The following is a 13,458-nucleotide window of genomic DNA, read 5'->3' on the forward strand; positions in this document are numbered from 1 at the left end:
ATGTCGGGAAATTTCTACAAGGGGACTTCCAAGGACCAGACTCCTTTCTTTAAGGACAAGGACAGCCAACTTATCGAGCAAAGGAAAGTAAGCGGTATCCCTTTTGTACGAGCCCAACGCTTTTTGTTGTTCTTGGTCTCCGTATTTCGACACCCTCATAGGTGACAAGTTTTTTCGGTGGACGCTTGTAGTCTCCAGTCTTCACAAAGGAGAGAATTCATTGCGTATCTGGCCGTATTTTGCTTCTTGTAGTGGCCGGCAATATTCGAGCAAGAGGTGGACATGAGCAAGGTGAATGTGGAGGTTATGAAGGCCTGGATCAACCACAAGATCACCGAGCTACTCGGTAGGGTTTGCTGCATAGGGAAACTTTGTGAATTTGGACACTTATAAAACCTATTGAGCAAGAAGCACGTCCAACGCTCAACACCGCGTTACGTTGCAATTTCTTCCCTTGGTCTTGCTCGCTCAGGCTTCGAAGATGACATAGTTATTTCCTACTGCCTTTCGCAGTTGGTGCCCGAGGAAGCTCTCGCAGCTGATGTTGACGAGAGTAAGGCGGGGAATTGGCTGCGCATTGGTATTATTTGCATTCCTATGAATAATTGGTTTCGACTTGCTGTTTGGACGGAAAATGTTTGGGGGTATCTGCCCCCGCGGTAAATTAACCCACGATTCACAACTTTACTCATGGCAGGTTGAAGCGGTGATGCTTGCATGCAGGAAAGAATTACCTGTGTCCCAAGAAGCTTGCAATATCGCTTACTGGATTTGTTGGGAAGCAGGCGACACATTTTGTTCGCGAGCTTTGGAAACTCCTCTTGAGCGCCCAGGTATTAGGGGCCAGTGGCCAAAAGTATCAGTGCTTGCATTTCTTTGTTAAGTTCGCTAGTTTTCACGTAGAAGAAATTGTATGCTGGGGACGTGCAAGATGTAACCTTCCAGAATATGCTGCCTCGTTAAGGCGGTCAGGCAAAACCGTGATAAGTGTTCCTACGGTTCTTTAGCTGTTAGAGCTGCAAGAAACGCAAAAAGGCGTCGCATTCCTGGATGCCCAGCTTCGTTTTGTGTGCAGAATACCCCGACGGGGATACCTCCTGAATTTTTGGAGAACAGAAGGCTGGAGATGGAGAGAAAGAGAGAAGAGGTGAGAAGTCGACTACGGGATGGCTCGGTGTGTACTGTGCACTTCAGCAACGGGGATGGCATTTGTTTTTTGTTGCATATTTGTGCATACCGTATTAAAATTACTGTTTTGACAGGCGGCACGCATAAACGAAGAGCTGGTACGTAGACATGAGCAAATGATGGCCACAGAGTTTAACAAGCAAATCAAACAATTCGCTACCGGAACGGCGCCTCCAAAACCGCCAACGCTTGTAGCATGTACGTTGCGGTCTTGCTCCGTAGCACACTTGGCTTTTCTGAACTGTGCGGCATAATCTTGCAGCAAACCGTGTGACATCGCAGAACTTATAGGTGCGGTAGCACTAGCTTATCTGTGTTTATGTTGTTTTGCATATGCAGACGACACAATTCCAGACACGGGTGGCATGAGAGGTTGGGATAACGACGATGCTCCAGCAGCACGAGCCCGCGCACGTAAGCCAACAATTAGGCGTAGAGCTTAATAAGTGGTGACTTCCCGCGGGGTCGTCTTACTGTAACTTTCGTAAGGGAAATTACCCCTTATTAGGGCTTTGCCGTGGTGTAAAGGAGGGCACGGAAGATATGGGGTTGATTTTGCTGGATATGCATTTTCTCAGCCTCCCATGATCGCAGCAGAAGTCGAAGCCGTTCTCGTTCTGGCGGCAGAAGCCGTCGTACTCGAAGCGACAGACATGAAAGACGGAGAGGCCGCCGGCGGAGCGAGTCCCGCAGCATGTCACGTTCGCCTAGCCGAGGTAAGGGATTGCCAGGTTTTCCACCAAATGCCAGGTTTACCAACAGGCTGACTGACTGATTGTACCCATAGATTTTCGTGGAAGTCCGCTGGACGCTTTACTGCTGGGTGCATATTCACTACAAAAGTAAATCATTGCGCCTTTTCTGAGGTGACACAGGCGGGGAAAGGGATCGTGACCGTAGGCGTGGTCGCTCAAGTGATCGTGACTAAACTACTCCTCAACAGCAGGCCCTTTGGATCAACTGCACTGCCAGAAAGGGCCGTTGGCACGAGTGGAGCTGGAAAAGCCAAGCTGTCAATGCCTATTTGGCTGATCCTTCTGACGGTTAGTTGCCATGCGAGTGGTTTGCGCCTCCACGTTGCGCTCCTGTGGATGTGACCAATAAAATCCTGCGTCAGAGCTGCACGGGTGTCTACAGATGAGGCGTTGGCAGGCACTTGTGGAAAGAATGTTGCTAATCAAGACTTAAATACGCTCTGGTTTACTTCGATCTCTTTATAAGCAGGAAGCTCTCTCTACCCAAGAATTGCAGCCCACCCCATGCTATCACTCGTTTCCGACTGACCATACTGCGCAGCTTGTACTGGCCGGGGACGATCACTGAATAGACACTTCTGGCCTTTAAGAAGGCTGATGGCTCACTTGCGCATTAGTAGCACAAGTTGTCTCATTTGACGCTATTTGTGTTCATAAGCAGGCAATGAATGAGTAATCTGGCTCCGCATGCTGCCGAGAAAGCGAGTATACCCGAGCCTCGACAGGTCCTCCTTGCTGCGTTGTTACTTGGCTGTGCTGGCTATTGCTAGCAATTATGACGCTGAACCAGTGGTTTGTCGCTGTTAGCTGTGTAAACATGTGTTGGTTGGTCAAATTATGGGACTGTAATCCGGGACACAGTCATTTGAGCGCAATCGTACCTTCCCCCGTTTACTTCGCCACAATTAGTCTCAGGCTTCAGGTGTTGAACGACAGAGCCAACGTATGCTAGAAGCATGTTGCTAGGATTTAAGGTTGGAGTTAGAGATTGCTAGGCAATGCAGAACGCAGAATTGGGGCTGCAGCAGGGGACGTAGGTAGGGCATTGTACACACTATAGAGGTATGAACTTTGCCTCCGTAGATGCATCATACATAGGGGTCTGCGTGCTGCATAGCGAATAACTACTTCCTGCTAGCAAACTCTACTGACTGTCTTCCACTTCTGGTGTAGCCAGAAGGTGCCAGCAGAAAGTCCTTGTAAGGGTGCTCGATATATTGGCACATACGTCACTGAGCAAAATTGATAGCTCTAACGCTTTGGGCAATGGCTGTTTACCTCTACGGCTGTCGAGCTCTTCAAAAAGAAGTAGGCCCTCATTCGCTGTCATTGGTAGCCACGGAAATTACTCAAAAAGAGGGAGCAGACCTATCCATTGGACCAGGACTGATCTGGGGTACATCGACGAGGACCACAAATGTGGCATATGGATACATCAGCTCATGCTAGCTACGGGTAGGCAACTATCTCCCAAATTGTTGCGTTAATGTATCATCCTGAAGGGGATTGGGCATGCTTGTCTGCTGGGGTGCTTTCGCAGCAGGATGTCCAGAAGTTGTGCACTTGCTTTCACGGTCCATAAACCCGAGAAACTAGCGCTGGTGAGCTTAGGAACCTCGATAGGCGATGGTGAGTACCTGCTTGGGAAGCTATTCGTTTGGTCCCTTGGAATCCTTCTAGACGTTCGCATTCTCGTCATTCGCCTCCCCTGGTTTGCATGTGGTCTACGAGTTGCAACCTTCATGGGTAGTGGAAAACTTGTACGCGAGAATGGCTGCTTTCAGTCACAACGGCCCATCTCTAACTATATCATCTCGACAGTGAGCATTCCTTTCTCGATCTCGGCGTGTCACTACTGATAATGCGAGTAAAATGGGGAAGAAACTTCGTACACTTCCCCCACACAGCGGCGGCTAGCAGCGACTGCTGCTCCCAGACGCGTCAAGGAGCAGCCTACAAGGAAACCTCATCTTCTCCAAATGGCATATCCCTCGACGACACTTATTATTAGCACATTTATAAATTAAACGTGCTTATGTCGCTTCTTCCGGCTTTCAGATTTCATTGGCAGCCGCCACTGTTGTAGTGCCCGGCATAATACGTGACCGCCTGCACTAAGACATGAATTCCACCTCAGTCCCACCGCTACGAAATTAGTGCTCATTCCTTCCAAAACAGAACTGGACGAGCAGCCAGAGGGACATCATTCTTTTCTTGGCTATCCTTCTCGTCGCTGTGATGCTTCCCAGTCTTATCGTGCGCTCTTGCGCACAACCAACAGCCCTGACTTTTAAGGGGCCAGCACCCAGGATAGGGAATGAAGTTTTCGCACCTCTGATATATACTGTGCGGAATATTGCCACGCACTCTCCTCATCTGCATATACCGTCCCCTCCTCCACGTGAATTTGAACCCGACGGGAGCCCCAAAGTCTACCGCCTCACCCAAACCACGTACAACCATAAGTATGACTGGCAGCGTTGGCATTTGGCTCCAGTGGGCGTCTTCCACACCGTTTATAAGGGGCAGTTTGCAAGGGACAGTCCTGCTCACTAGTAAGCCCAAGAATTGTGCCACAGGCGGACGCCGACTGGATGAACGTTTTTTGGAGCTGTCTGGTGCTGACGTTGCCTCATTGTGCCATTTTCGAAATAAGAATGCATCCTTCTTCCCCATTTGTGGTATGACACATTGTTTTCAGTGCATGGTTGTTGCAGCACAACATGATAGTTGCTTCGGTGCCGCTCCTCTTTTTTTCCTTAAGCGTCGCCTTCATGATCACTACTTTCTCGCTCATCGGTAGGTCTGGGCCAATCTCGCACGCGTGGAAAGGCTATTTCCCTACTTATCGCGTTGACAAGACTAACAACCAGGCGCTGTGGAATGTATCCAGCGTGCGGTAGCGTTTTTCTCGATGAGGCTCCCTGCGCTCCCCTTTCAGGCATCAAACCGAAGCGTTTCACGACAGAGTGGATGCTTGCAAATAAAGAGAGAGAACGGGCAGAAAACAGCAACCCTATGACACGGTATCTAGACAGAAGGCGTAAGGTGAGAAGCGGGTGCGGGCATTCGATATACATACAGCCAATGATGAAGTTATGCTTGTTTCTGCGTGGGCGTGAGAGGGCGGCGTTCGCACTTCTCCCTCAGACCTCATGTGCTGATGCATTCTCAGGAAAGGGGCTCCAACTGGCTCCCAGAGAAGTACTTAATGACACATCCCTTCCTGTCAGTCAAGGCGGAGCGGGCTGCATGAGTAGCTAGCTCGATCTAGACCAAACATATACGACAATAAGCAGCCACAGGCTGTGAATGATTGTGAGCCTTAGCTTGTTCGGCCCACCACAGCAGCCTGTTCGGAAGATTGGAGTCGAACAAGCTCGCCCCCCGATTACTGCACCCGTATTCCCGGGCAGCGGATGAGTGTTGAGGCTCTTGCCGACATGCCAGTAAGTTTTCCATACGTAAAGCCTACGAGGCCGGCCATGTTTCTCGCCCCTTTTAGGTTAAAGCGGGGGTGGATGGAACTTTGGTAGTGAATGCTCTCAGAGTAAACTCTAGAATACCTAATATTTGCTAAGCTAATTATGCCGGCCCCATGGTTAAATGCAGTTTCCTGACCAGCACGTACAAATAGTCTGCTTGCTACAATGTAGAGCGGAGTTGAAATGTAGCCAATACTGAAGCTAGCAAGCCTTCAGTTCACAGGTTCCCAATCTTCCAATTATGAGGCAAGCCCTTTGGCCTTACGGGTGCATGCCGTGCTTAGAGGAAAGCCCCAACGCTGGAGATGAAGGCCTTTGACGCAGGCGCCTACACATAGATGAATACGGTCACAGAGACCCCGTGTACTCCGGGACACACGAAGCTCGTTCAGGCAACGCCAAACAATAATACAAGGTGGCAGCTGTGGTAGACGACGGTATATCAGTTTCAACTGTGGCTTGGTTCAGGCCCGAACGCAAAACTTAGAAATCTTCCAATCCCCTAAAGATCGGTGTTAACCACTTACGCATCTTAATACCACTTGGTAGAAAATATCACCCATCATCGTCAGCTGTAGCGTCCGCTGCATGCTCTTTGATATGCTCAACATGAACTGCATGCGCACGAGAAAAAGCTGGCACTCGCGAAGGATGGCTTGATACGTCTTGCCATGCTAAGTTCGCACTGCTGTACGGAGGTGTAAACTGACGAGATGTTTTGGCCTACGTTGATACTGTTCTCGGTCTATGCGCATGTGCAGCTCTTCGAGAGAGAAGCCGTCGCTAGGGAGCCTCCAGATTCAATGCGAAACAGCCACAGAATTACAGACAAATTGTTGTAGACGAGAATAATCAATCTATAAATCTCCAGAATTTCTGCAATATGGTGAACAGTGGGGATACGCACGTGGTCTCACCTGAACTTCTTGCCATTGTTTAGTTCGATGTGGACTTCCGATGGCGCCTCATACCTGGAGCAACGAAGGAAAAGACGGGTGTCACCTACATATACTAGGCGCACAGAGAATTGGCCAGACATGTGGAATGCTGAATGGCCAATAAACTCATTCTGATCTGCCATCCTGCTGCCTATTCCTGCCTCATAGAAGTCACGCAAACCACATCGATCCACCTGAGGCATCCAACCCCTTCCATACAACCGATAACTACATTAGGGAGAACATGAACCTACCCTAGAAACTCGACGCGTGACTTTAGGCCTGGAAATTTCTTTTGCACCTTGCTGCTGTGCAGAATCCAGGCGAGCTGTCTGCAACCTTCAGAGGCCGCCCGGCCTGGGTGCAGGCGCACGCGAACTTCCTTCACATGGGAAAAAAGAGACAAGGACGGGAACAATTGCCATTTGGGCATACTAAATGGAAGTAACCAGGCGTCGTCACAATGTGCTCGACGGCACTCCTACAGACCGAGCAAAACGCCTCCTGTCTCTGTGATTGCACCACTATCCAGAAGTTATAACAAAAAAATATGGATTGATGGTTGTGGAATTATCATATCCAGGAGACCTTTCTAGACTTTGGCAGTGGAATACTGGTGGCGGCTGAGGGCTTCTTTGGGGCTGGGGGGTTGTTATTCGTTGCCCGATGAGTAGCCCAAAGACGGAGGAAAATGCTGCTTTTTTCGCTGGTGTAAAACATCCAAACTTTTCGCAAGGCTCATTTGGCTCGTCTCTTGGTACGGTGTTCCCTTAACAACTGATCGTGACCCGCCTGGTTGGGACAGTTTGGCGGGTGCACAATTTTTTTTGACCGCAGGTCTTAGTAGTGCTCACCTCTGCAGCCTACACAGTTGGTAATCTTGGGTGTATTAACCTGCGCGAGTATCCAGCGCAACGGAAAGGCGGACCCAGAAATGGCAGGCGCGCGTGGCGTTGCACGGTTATAACATTCTGCCCGTGTACGACGACAAACTGTGTTCTGCCTATGCTACCTATGCTGAATCAAATAGAAACGGGTGCCGCCACAATTTGGCTAGAAACAAAGTATCCAGACTAGCTGGATGTGCGGTGAAGTGCTGTTAAAGCTTGTGACCGCTGGGCTTGAACGGCAGCGCAGCCGCCATGATGGCTCGAAGTCTTCTAGGCATCGTTCGATCCTTGAATCCGGGGCAACACCAAAAAAGACCCTCTGGGACTCTTGCGGTTGGCCGCACCATACGGTTGGTTTCCCTTCTTTTCCTGCTGAAGGCCTGCGTATTGGCAATGGAAGACATGCCAGATATTTTGCAACCAACAGGCACTTCAGGTTTAGCTGTGGGTCAAGACCATGCAAGCTTTGGTGCAATGGGAGACGAAGGGATGGCCACCAATTACTTTTTTAACCCTTCACATGCATTCTGGAAACCACTAAGCAGCTTTCCATCGGCGTCTTTCCCCCCCTACGACTTGGGCCATCATCCTCATCACCCCCACCGAATTATATACGCTTCGTGCAACAGACAACCAGAAGGCGAGTTCAGGGGACGAGAGTGTAAACGTGGTTGGGTGCGTCAAAATGATAGTTCGATTGTACCCAACAAGCACAAAAGTCCTGTGTGGCATCTTTTTCAGGGCTGGATGCGAAACATGACATTGAAGGGCGCCGAGTATGGAAATATATCCGCCGTCGAAAGCCCCATGCTTTTCTTTGGATGGGGGACAATGTATATGGTAGCGCTTGCCTTTTGTTGCCTTACAGTTGCTGAGACAGTTTCACACAAGCAGTCGCTGCAGCCTCGCCCAACGTACTTTAGCTGTGCCACATTTGCATTTGCAGCTACTGCAGCTACTGCTTAGGAAATGTGACGGGTGCATACGCATGCATACAGCGGACCATATGCAACTTCCAACTGCAAGCGATTCTCGAAACTTCTTGTGGAAGCTTTCAGAGGGGAAGAAACCAATTCCGCCACCTGGCCTCATCGCAGCATACAGCAGCCAACTTGCAAATAGGGATTACACGGTGAGAAGACGCAAACATTATTGTCTCAAGGGATATTTCGATTTTCACTTTTAACTTGCGCGACACCTGCGGTCTCAGTGCTGGTTCTTCATTCCGCTCAGGAATTCTTGGAGCAAGTTCCCAGGATTGCAGGAACTTGGGATGACCATGACATGGGAGAAGACAATGCAAACAAAATGTACACATTTAAACATGGTATGCAGCCGTTGCTTTGTCTGCTACTGTTGCCAACACGTTTTAGTCTCTGCTGGGTTCCATTCCCAACTATGGGGTTCGCCTCCATTGATTCTTTGTCACTTCGCGGGGAAATCAACTTAAGGTTTGTGTCTGTGGTACTGCAAAAGAGTCAAAGGAAGCTTTGCTTAATTTTTTGGGCGTGGACAAGAGTGCGGCAATTCGATCGCTGGATTGGGAGGGCGTATACTCGTCTCACGAAATTTTTATCGGCGAAGATCTGAATGTCAAGGTGATTTTTCTTGATTTGCGGTGAGTGGTTGGTTGGTCAAGAGCTGCACTAGGAGGTGTCGCTTCTTAGATTTTGCTCATGATTATTGCTCATCGTAGAGAAGTAGGCATTCCGCCTTCACAGATACCTCGTTTGTGCATGTGGACATAGATTCGAAAAAGATAGCTGGTGGCTTATGGACATGGGAGACATGCTGGGCGAGCAGCAGTGGGCATGGCTGCAACAGGAGCTGCAGTCCTCAGCAGCAGACGTGAATGTAGTAGTCTCGTCACTGCAGGCATTCGCCAACCACAGGCAAGGCGCTGTGATAGAAAAAGCTTGTTAATAGGAGAAAGTGCACGCGCATTTGGTGGTAGCCGTCGGTGTCTACAAGCTTTGCTGTTCGTTTTCTCGGTTGCGATCATGCGGGAACATACGTGTTTCGCCGCTTGGATTAGCTTAAGTTCCCTGGGATATTTTTAGTTGGCTCCCTATTTGCTGTGCAATTGTTGGCATGGCGTCTACTGTGCATCAGGTATTCCTTCATCTTTGTTGACTTTGAAGGAACGTTCTTGTCCGGCATTTGTGTGTGTCCCTATGTGTGCATTTCTTAGATTGGTGACAGAGACATGGAGCCACTTTCCGTGGGCACGGGAGCGGCTTTTTGCGTTGCTAGCGGGTTCCGGAGCGAGAACACCTATCATACTCTCAGGTGACACACACTTTGCAGAGTTCGCAGGTACGCCTGAAACTGGGAAGGATGTAGTTTCCAGGTTCCGAAGGGTAGTGACCAAGAATTATGTACAACCATTGTTAGGAAAAGGTGGGTCACAACTCTTTAATGTTTTGCCACAGCAATGCATTGCCAGCGCCTTCCAGAAGATTGGTGCTTGAATGAGCCAGAGGTCCAGAGTTACTTGACCACTTTTCAGAGTCGTAGAGCTGGGAAAATGACTCCACTTCAGCAGGTCCGGCGGCTTGCAGACCCAGATTCCGACGAACTCAGAATAGATGTAGAGAGTGGGCAAATGGAAGCAACGAACGCCGACAACGAGTGCGATTCCTCAGTGCAATGCTGCACCCTGCCGCCTACTCAGTCCCACCTCTTTTGGTGGATTCCTCGACACCTCCCATTCTTTCTGTTAGCGCTTTTCCGCGCTGCAGCTAAGCCAAATGCCTTTGCTCCAAGGCAAGAATGGAGGCGACAACGGGCCCCAGCTTACCAGGGGGCCTTTCCGCCACCACCATTTGCTGGTGATCAGCCCCCAGAAAGGGGATGGTTGAGGGAAGATAGATCGAGTGTGTACCTCTTCGATATGACGAGCAGCGGCTTAGGCCATGGTGTACCAGAGTCGATGTGCCGAGCGGCTCCGGCAATGGTCGAGCTTGCTTCTTACTTCCTTACTGAGGGGGTTCCCTTTGCATCTTCCCTGAATGCAGACATGACAGGTACTTTATTCCTGCTGTTTTAGCATATCTGGACGACAACAAATGCACGTATGTATCCTTTTCCTGGGTTTGAATAGTGGAAGCATTATTGTCTCTGATTCAGGCCCTCGTTTGCTGTACACGGAGCGCAATTTTGGGGAACTCGAATTCATCGAGAACCCCTTGCAACTGGTATTATTTCAATCGACGAAGGAAATTCCCCGTGGTGAAGTATGGAGGCAAGAATATTTACAGCGACTGTCAAAGGGCAACAGCACATGGGGTGTTCAACTTCGTCGTGTCCGAGAGAAGATCGAAGCAATGCGCCGTCTCTATCGTCAGCTGCAGCAGAAGCGAGCACTTGGCTTTCATCGGCAGCTTACTCGCGACCAAGCCTCAAAGTTCCGTAGCCGATTAGAAGCTTACAAGGAACATCGGGAGCGCCTTCTCAATGAGTTGATATCGAGGCCAGCACAGGAGCTGCCCATCGTGGGACGTATTACAGCGCTGTCACGCGAATTTGAAGCCTTCACGGAAACAGTGCTTGGAGGGAATGCAATATTTTTTTCAAGATTGCTCCAGCTGCACTCTGCCCTGCTTTTGGCGCACGCTTGTGATGGCGAGGACGTTGGGCATTCGGGAAATCGTTCGTCTTCTCGAAGCCACTTGCTATTCAGTTCTTGCAGCTTGCTAACTCCTTGGGAATCGATTGTTCGTCCGCCGGATGTTGAGTCTTTTGTAAATGCAACTCTCCGGAGGTTGTGGGATCGAATATTTGACTTGACGTCCCGCCGAGAGGCCTTTGGTAGGGCTCTCCCGTTTGGTGATGTAGCAGTTTTGCGTCTTAGCGCTGCAGCTGATCAGTTAGTACGGATGGCTGCAACGGCGCGGGCTGCGGGCATTGCTAGGTTAGCAGAGTCAAGGCGGTTGCTTCCAAGTAAACTCATCACCAGTCGCCTGCGTGAGCATGAATGGTTACATCTGACGAGGACCAAGAGAAACCGAACAGACGGGCGGATGCACCTACTGGATGTTTTATCTGCAGCAAGCGATAGGCTGCTGCGGCAGGCGTGCTTGCAATTGCAGAGCCCTCGACGCCAACAGCAGCGCGAAGAAGTGGAACAGCTTTTTCAGCGGGGAGTGGCAAGCCAGCCAGCTGACCCGTCCGTTTTCGCAGACCTAGGCTCCAACCTTCATATGGTGTGTTCTTTAGTTAATATCCCCGCATTGAGCCACCCAAGCAAGCTGCCACCAACACGTTCTACTGCGCCAAATGCTGCATATGTTGCTGTTAACCATATGGCTGGTGCGGTGGCGGACAGTTGGGTGCTGGTGGAGTTGCTGGAAACCAAAACGTGGATCCTGTCCAGGACGTTCGACGCGGTAACAGGGCGCCTTGCGAAAGAGAAGCTCCTCTCCTCGTTTGCATCTGAACAGCGGCAGCAGCAGCTTGGTATTGGCCAATGGACATGCCAAGGATGGAAAGGTCCCTCCGAAAGTCAAATGTACCTGTGCCACCTCTGCATCCTCGGTGCGTCGCTGCTTGTCCTGGGAGCCATAATTCTCATTGCTGTTGTTACTCTATTTTTCGCCTTCAGAGCAACTATGCTGGTTCTAGCTAGCCTGGTACAACACCGCCGCAGCTGCATCGGCGAATATCGCAGTAGCAGCTCTGGAGGGCAGCACAGGAAGCCTCCGCTGCGTGGCAAGATTCTAACGCCCATGGGGGCAGCCCTTGCTGGAGGATTCATGACGATGAAATCGGGTGCAGTCGTCAGCCCTCTTGCGTAGGGAGAATTTGGACAGGCCGCCAAACTTATGAGATTAATGAACTCCGTGGCAGGACGGAATAATTCATGTCGGCGTTAAATGGCCATACATATTTTGTTCGGCAGCCGATGGCAGCTTCATATCTAGGCCTTCCTGACCGCCTTCCCTTCACCACTTCCATTTCCTCAGGTTGAAATTCAACAGCAGTTTTGGAATAGCGATGTAAGATGCATGCGTGTACCCGCAGTGGACAACCATATTTGGACTGTGGCTCTTTTGCTTGGGCGCCTGCTGCTACACGCTGACTACAGCGACAGTAGTGAGCGATAAACTACGAATTGAGCACAGCAGCTTGCGCCACATGTATATACAGGCTTCAAATGCAACGGAGCCTGAGGGATGGCAATACGATTATGATTTCCCATTGAAGCATCGTTGCATTTCGTCGTCGCATCGTCCAGTTTGCGTAATCAGCAGGCCAAATTGCATTTGGCGGAAGCTGTCCCAAACAGAAGTTGGACTTGTGAAGCAAACGCTATTTTGTGCCTTTAGACGTGCAGGAAGGCACAACGCAAAAGACTTCACGAAGTTCTATATTGAAAACTATTCACACAATACCAATTCACAGCATGGAGCATCCAACAGCGTAATTAGTGCCCTGGCCGCTCAGCTGTGCCCTCGAAAAGCACTTAGCCAACGAAGGAGCATAAACAGTTATTGCTGGTGTTCCATTGGGTACACACTCCTCCCTTGCTTCTCAGACACCACCAAGCAAGTACTGTTTCCCCGTACATGATGTGAAAATTGGTCAACTGGACTGAAGGCGGAGCTTCGCGCAAAGGTCATGGGCAACTCAACGTACGAAACAACGTTCGTTTGGCACGATGTCACGACTACAGTGCTTTCGGAGGGTGTCGGTTACCTAACGGGACGACGAGTTCAAGTCAATTTAGGATAAAAGGCATGCACACCTAATACAGCATCGCTCCGGGAGTTCCTGGTCCGCACAAATTGATGGTTTCCAGAGCCCTTTCCAAGTCCTGCAGTGCAGCAAATACTTTGGGAGTTCCCGCAAAGGACAAAACGCGGCGCTCAACCGGATTAAGTCCCTTCAAACCATCAGGGGCAGTAGCACTTGCTAGCCGCCGCATGCAAGCTCCAAAGGCCTCAACGTGGATTTGTATGCGGCTCAACTCCTCCAAAGCCTTGAAAGCAAATGAGCTTTGCCCCTGGATCTGTTGAGCGGTCGTTTCATTATTTTGAGTGACCCGTACTGCCTCAAGCACTTCCCCATCATGATGATCTCCGACACTTTTCACACATGTGGATGATTGCAGCGACAAAGGGAGTCCCTGAATGAAAAATGCAGCAGGACAGGACGCAACAACCGTACATCCCATTTCCCATTTCCCATTTCCCCCCCCCCC

At 50.1% G+C, this 13,458-nt stretch overlaps 3 protein-coding genes across 3 annotated transcripts in view; 2 read left to right on the plus strand and 1 right to left on the minus strand.

The window, feature by feature from the left end:
- EMWEY_00007020 (PWI domain-containing protein, putative) lies at positions 1-2,285 on the plus strand (the record flags this gene model as incomplete). The annotated part of the gene is made up of 9 exons (XM_013478393.1): positions 1-87; positions 253-346; positions 473-553; positions 724-833; positions 1,076-1,147; positions 1,263-1,386; positions 1,528-1,602; positions 1,717-1,904; positions 2,064-2,285. The coding sequence occupies 9 exons, from the start codon at positions 1-3 to the stop codon at positions 2,283-2,285; spliced, it is 1,053 nt and encodes a 350-aa protein (XP_013333847.1).
- Positions 2,286-8,262: 5,977 nt separating this feature from the next.
- EMWEY_00007030 (hypothetical protein, conserved) lies at positions 8,263-12,052 on the plus strand (the record flags this gene model as incomplete). The annotated part of the gene is made up of 7 exons (XM_013478394.1): positions 8,263-8,388; positions 8,490-8,583; positions 8,733-8,874; positions 9,448-9,572; positions 9,689-10,282; positions 10,386-11,128; positions 11,348-12,052. The coding sequence occupies 7 exons, from the start codon at positions 8,263-8,265 to the stop codon at positions 12,050-12,052; spliced, it is 2,529 nt and encodes an 842-aa protein (XP_013333848.1).
- Positions 12,053-13,002: 950 nt separating this feature from the next.
- EMWEY_00007040 (hypothetical protein, conserved) overlaps positions 13,003-13,458 on the minus strand; it is a gene marked incomplete at both ends in the record, with an annotated part of 4,721 nt that continues 4,265 nt past the window's right edge. Inside the window, one exon of the mRNA XM_013478395.1 lies at positions 13,003-13,383. Within this exon, the coding sequence (XP_013333849.1) occupies positions 13,003-13,383 (381 nt within the window). The remainder of the gene's footprint in view (positions 13,384-13,458) is intronic.

This window comes from Eimeria maxima, genomic scaffold (assembly GCF_000499605.1).
Source record: "Eimeria maxima Weybridge genomic scaffold, Emw_scaff41, whole genome shotgun sequence".
In the NCBI taxonomy this organism is placed as follows: domain Eukaryota; phylum Apicomplexa; class Conoidasida; order Eucoccidiorida; family Eimeriidae; genus Eimeria; species Eimeria maxima.